The sequence below is a fragment of the Tupaia chinensis genome, unplaced genomic scaffold, assembly GCF_000334495.1.
Source record: "Tupaia chinensis unplaced genomic scaffold, TupChi_1.0 Scaffold149501_1, whole genome shotgun sequence".
In the NCBI taxonomy this organism is placed as follows: Eukaryota; Metazoa; Chordata; class Mammalia; order Scandentia; family Tupaiidae; genus Tupaia; species Tupaia belangeri.
Genome location: NW_006209345.1, coordinates 2,523,700 through 2,529,412, shown reverse-complemented (window position 1 = coordinate 2,529,412; position 5,713 = coordinate 2,523,700). Strand labels below are relative to the sequence as shown.

Genomic DNA, 5,713 nt, shown 5'->3' with positions numbered 1-5,713 from the left:
TTTTTTTTTTTTTTTTTTTAATTTGAACCATCAAGCCACAGAGAAAACTTAAATGCATATTGCTGAGTGAAAGAGACCCATCTGAAAAGGCTACATACTAGATACAAGTCTAATTATAAGACATTCTGGAAAAAGCAAATCTATGGAGATAGTAAAAGTGGTTAGTAGCAGTTAGGAGGAAAGAAGAGATGAATGGACAGTACAGAGGATTTCATTTTTTTCTTTTCTTTTTTTTTTTTTTTTTTCAAAGTTCTGCTATAGGGTACCCATACTCACCAGACAGAAACAGAAACAGAAAGAGAGGGAAAGTGATCTCCTCCCTAGACAGATGGCCACACCACAATCCTTTCTCCTCCATTCTCCTCTCAGGATGTTGGGCATGCACACACATGCATGCCCAGCGTGACCAGGTCTGGGACTTGAACAGCACAGCCAGCCATGTGGGATCCAGCGTCTTAACCTCCACGTCACCTGCTGGCCTCAGATTTTGGGGGCACCAAAACTAGTCTGTATGCTACCACAATGATGCATGTCATTGTTCAGTAGTCAAACCCATAGAACATACAACACCAAGAGTAAATCCAAATGTAAATTATCCCATAGGGCGGATGCCACTACACCCCTCAAAAAGTAAATTATGAACTCTAGATGAAAATGATGTGACACTGAAGGTTCATCAATGGTAACAAGTACAATTACATTCTGGGGGTAGCTTGATAATGAAGGAGGCTATGCATATGTGAAGGCAAGGGTATGGGGAACCGTACTTTCTGCTCAATTTTGTTGTGAACCTGAAATTGCACTAAAAAAATAGATTAATTTAAAAAGGAAGAAAAAAAGAAAGTCACCCAAGGAAATTCTCATAATGAATAATAAAAACAAAGCATAAGTGAAACTTGGGGTCATCAGGTAGCATGGTGGTTAAGGCTCCGGATTCCCACATGGAGGACTACAGTTCGAATGCTGCACCTGGTGGCTTGCTTTCTCACTTTCCCTCTCTCTCTCTGTCTCTCTCTGGTGAGTGCACACGTCCTATAGAAAAATTTAAATAGTAATAATAAAATCTAAAAAAAAAAAAAAGATTGGGAAATTTAAAAAGAAAGAAGGAAAGAAAGAAACTAATGGGGCCAGCAGGTGGTGTGGTGGTTAAAGCACTAGAATCACACATGGTCGACTACAGTTAGAGTCTTGGAGCTGGTGGCTTCTTTTATCACTTTCCCTTTGTCTTTCACTTCCCTTTGTTGCATTAAAAGAAAAAAATAGTAATAATAAAAAATAAAATAGGGGCTGACATGACAGGTGGCATGGTGGTTAAGGGCACTGGACTCCCACATGGCCAACTGTAGTTCAAGTCCCGGACTTGGCTGCTTGCTTTCTCACTTTCCCTCTTTCTCTCTCTCTCTTACTCTGTCCTTCTCTGTTCAAATTAAAATAAATAAAGTTAAATAAAATAATTTTTATAAATAGAATTAAATAACTTTTTTAAAAAAATTAAAAATAAATAAAATAAACAACTCTTTTTAAAAAATGAAACAAAATTATTTCTGTCTCCATTCTCCTCTTGGGATCTTGGGCACACATGCAACGTGCCTGGTGTGAGTTTAAGCCACCAGGTTCTGAATTCGAATCGTGGTCAACTACATGGGAGTCCAGCAACATAGCCATTATGCCAACTGCTGGTCCTGAAAATTATTTCTGTTCTTATATGAAACATAATTTAGGTTATATAAAACTATGTACTTATATTTAAAATAAAAAGCAAATCAAATCGAGGGCTTTGGCATTTTTTTTTAAGGCTTTGGCATTTGCCATAGGGCACATGTGCTCACAGACAAGAGATGGTGAGAGGAAAAGTGAGAAATCACCCTCCAGGGACCAGCAGTTAGCGTAATGGCTATGTCGCTGGACTCCCACGTAGCCGACCGCGGTTCGTGTCCCGGACCCGGTGGCTTAAACTCACACGGGGTGCGTGTGCATGCAGGCCCAAGATCCCAAGAGGAGAATGGAAAAGAAGGGACTGCAGCATGGCCATCCTACCGGGGGGTGATTTCTCGCTTTCTATCTCTCTGTCTCTCTCTGTCTTTCTGGCTAGCACATGCGCCCTATAGCAAAAATGCCTCTCCAAAAAAAAGAAAAAGAAGTCACCCTCCAGGGGGGATGGCCACACCACAATCCCAACTCTTCAATTCCCCTCCTGGAATCTTGGGCATGCACGCAAATGCCCAGCATGATTTTCAAGCTGCTGGGCCTGGGACTTGAACAATAATCAGATATGTGGCAGTCCAGTGCTTTTAACACTACGCCACTGGCTAGCTCCTCTTGAAAAACTTTATAATGGCACCCAGGACAGAATTCACTCCCTATTTGACTTTTACTGCATATTTTTACAAAAATATTTGAGAATTTTGCCAGTCTTCTCAAGGGCTTTTCTCCATTGTTTCGTATTTAAATGATGCTATGGTTTGAAAAATGCTTTGTCCCACCACCCCCCCAATGTTTCATGTTTTAGAATCTGGTAAAGCCTAGTGGGCAGCAATTTGGATCGTGGTGATTGCCTCATGGAATCAACACTCTGTGTTTGCATGAATGATGTCACATCACACCTAGTGAGTGCGAGTCCTTCTAAGCAGGTGTTAGTAAAAAAGGAGCTGCCCAAAGCTTGCTCCCTCTGTGCACATACCGCCATCTTTGCTTCTGTTAGCCATGTTGTACACTTCCCTAGGCTTTTGGACTTCCTAGTCACCAGAATCATGAGTTTTGCAAATAAACCTCTATTCTCCTCAATTTCTTAGATCTTTACGTAAGCAAAACAACAAGAGACTAAGATAAATTATTTTATTTTGCAGGGTGTAAGGTATCACTCTCCTCCTCAAATTTCTTTCCATTGTTAGTGTGTCTATCTGTGGAATATAACTGTAAAGTAGCAACAGATGTAATTTTTTGTTTTTTTGTGTTTTTTTTTGTGATAGGATGCATGCACTTACTAGGGAGAAACAGAGACAGAGAAAGAGAGAAATCATTCCCTGGTGGGATGGCCACGCCACAATCCCTTCTCCTTAGTCTCCTCTTGAGATTGTGGGCACACATACACACACACCTCCAACATGTTTTCCAAGCTTCCAGGGCCATAACTTGAGCCATACAGTTGACCATGTGGGATCCAGTGTTATAACCTCCATGCTGGCCCCAATGTGTAAAACTTTTTAACAGTTCTCAAACATTTCTCTCATTAAACTTCATGAAATCTTATCTTTTGCAAGATTTGCAACTTCATTTTACTATTCTTATTTATTTTTATTTTTTAAAAGAATTATTTAACTTTATTTTTGTTTATTTACCTATTTTAATTTGACCAGAGAGGGACAGAATGAAAGAGAAAGCAAGCCACCAGGTCCAGGACTCAAACCACAGTCAGCCATGTGGGAGTCCAGCACCCTTAACCATCAAGCCACTTTCCAGTCCCTTTTTGTTTTTTTTTAAGAGAGATTTTTGGGATCAGCAGTTAGCATAATTGCTATGTCGCTGGGCTCCCACGTAGTCGACCACGGTTCACGTCCCAGAACCGGCAACATACAACTCATGCCAGTGTATATGCATGTATGCCCAAGATCCCGAGAGGAGAATGGAGGAGAAGGGATTGCAGCGTGGCCATCCCCTCTGGGAGGTGATTTCTCGCTTTCTGTCTCTCTGTCTCTCTCTGTCTGTCTGGCGAGTGCACGCGTCCTATAGCAAAAACCTCTCCTCCAAAAAAAAAAAAAAGAGAGATTTTTGCTATAGGGCAAGTGTGCTCGCTAGAGAGACGAGGAGACAGAAAGTGAGAAATAACCCCCACCCCCGAAAAAAAAGGATAGCCATGCTGCAAAACCTTTTCCTCCACTCTCCTCTTGAGATTTTGGGCATACATGCATATACACTGGCATGAGTTGTATGTTGCCGGTTCTGGGACGTGAACTGCAGTCAACTACATGGGTGTCCAGCAACGTAACCATTATCCCATCTGCTGGTTCCTAACTGTCTTATTATTAACCAGCAATGAGAATGCCTTGATCCAATACCAGAAACTCAATGTAGTGTTAATCTGTGATGTCTGGACATAGACAGTTTTATTTTGGTTTTGGTTATTTTTTAAGAATATTTATGTATTTAATTCCATTTGTTATTATCATTTTTAAAAATTTGAGCACAGAGACACACACACAGAGAGAAAGGGAAAGTGAGAAAGCAAGCCACCAGGTCCAGGACTCGAACCATGGTCAGCCATGTGGGAATGTACAGCGCCTTAACCACCATGCCACTCACTGACTCCCTGTTTTTCTTTTTTTTTAAGAATTATTTTAGGGACCAGGAGTTAGCATAATGGCTATGTCACTGGACTCTCATGTAGTCGACTGCGGTTCGAGTCCTAGACCTGGTGGCTTAAAACTCATGCCAGGCATATGTGCATGCGTGCCCAAGATCCCGAGAGGAGAATGGAGGAAAAGGGATTGTGGCATGGCCATCCTCCCCGGAGGGTGATTTCTCACTTTCTGTCTCTCTGTCTCTCTCCGTCTGTCTGGCAAGCGCACACACCCTATAACAAAAACCTCTCCCCCAAAAAAGAATTTTTGCATTGGGATCAACAGATGGTATAATGGTTATTTTGCTAGACTTTCAAGTAGTCAACTGCACTTTAAGTTCCAGACCTGGCGACTTAAAATTCATGCCATGTGCGTGTGCATGCACGACCAAAATCCCAAGAGGAGACCGGAGAAAGGACTGTGGTGTGGCCATCCCCTCTGGGAGGTGATTTCTCGCTTTTTGTCTTTGCGTTTCTCTCTGTCTCTCCAGCAAGCGCACATGTCCTATAGCAAAAAAAAAAAAAAAAAAAAAACTCTACAAAAGAAAAAAATATATTTTGTTTAATTTTACTTATCTATTTGTTTGTTTGTTCATTTATTTTCATTTGACCAGAGAGGGATAGAGTGAGAGAGAGAGGAAAAAAAGAGGAGGAAAGTGAGAAAGCAAGCTTCCAGATTTGGGACTCAAACCGTGGTCAGCCAGGGGAATCCAGTGCCCTTAACCACCACACCACCTGCTAGCCCCAGACAAAATTTTTTTTTTAATTTATACAAATTTTTTAAAAATTTTATCTATCCATTCATTTATTTTTAAAAATTTGACCAGAGAGAGAGACACACACACAGAAAGTGAGAAAGCCAACAGGTCCGAGACTCAAACCATGGTCAGCCATGTGGTAGTGTCCAGCACCTTGACCACCACGCTACCTGCTGGTCCCCCCAGACAAAGTTTTTAAGTTGTCGGTTCACTAATAAAAATTTTCATGTTATGGCAGTTTTTGTTTTTCCCTGTACCACTCAGAGCTAAAGGGACTCAAGCAACCAACAATCTGTTAACAAGGAACTCTTACTAAAGAAGCTGTTTGGAAAAAAGGTGATCAATCCTATTAAAAGATGGGAGAAGGAGTTGAAAAAAAAAAAAAAAACACTCTAAAGATGACATACGAATAGCCAAAAGGCATATGAAAAAATGTTCAACATCCCTCATTGTAAGGGAAATGCAGATCAAAACAACAATGAGGTACCACCTAACCCCAGTCAGAATGTCTAAGATTAAAAAAACAAAAAATGTTAAGTGTTGAGGGAGGTAGTAAAAGGGGAACTCTTTTACACTGCCGTGGGAATGTAAATTGGTCCAGCCACTGTGGAGAACAATT

At 41.0% G+C, this 5,713-nt stretch overlaps 1 protein-coding gene across 1 annotated transcript in view; it reads right to left on the bottom strand.

Annotated features, from left to right (window-relative positions):
- CHKA (choline kinase alpha) overlaps positions 1–2,705 on the bottom strand; it is a 74,423-nt gene extending 71,718 nt beyond the window's left edge. The window contains exon 1 of the mRNA XM_006171357.3: positions 2,681–2,705. Coding sequence (XP_006171419.1) covers positions 2,681–2,705 — 25 coding nt within the window. The remainder of the gene's footprint in view (positions 1–2,680) is intronic.
- Positions 2,706–5,713: the final 3,008 nt, after the last annotated feature.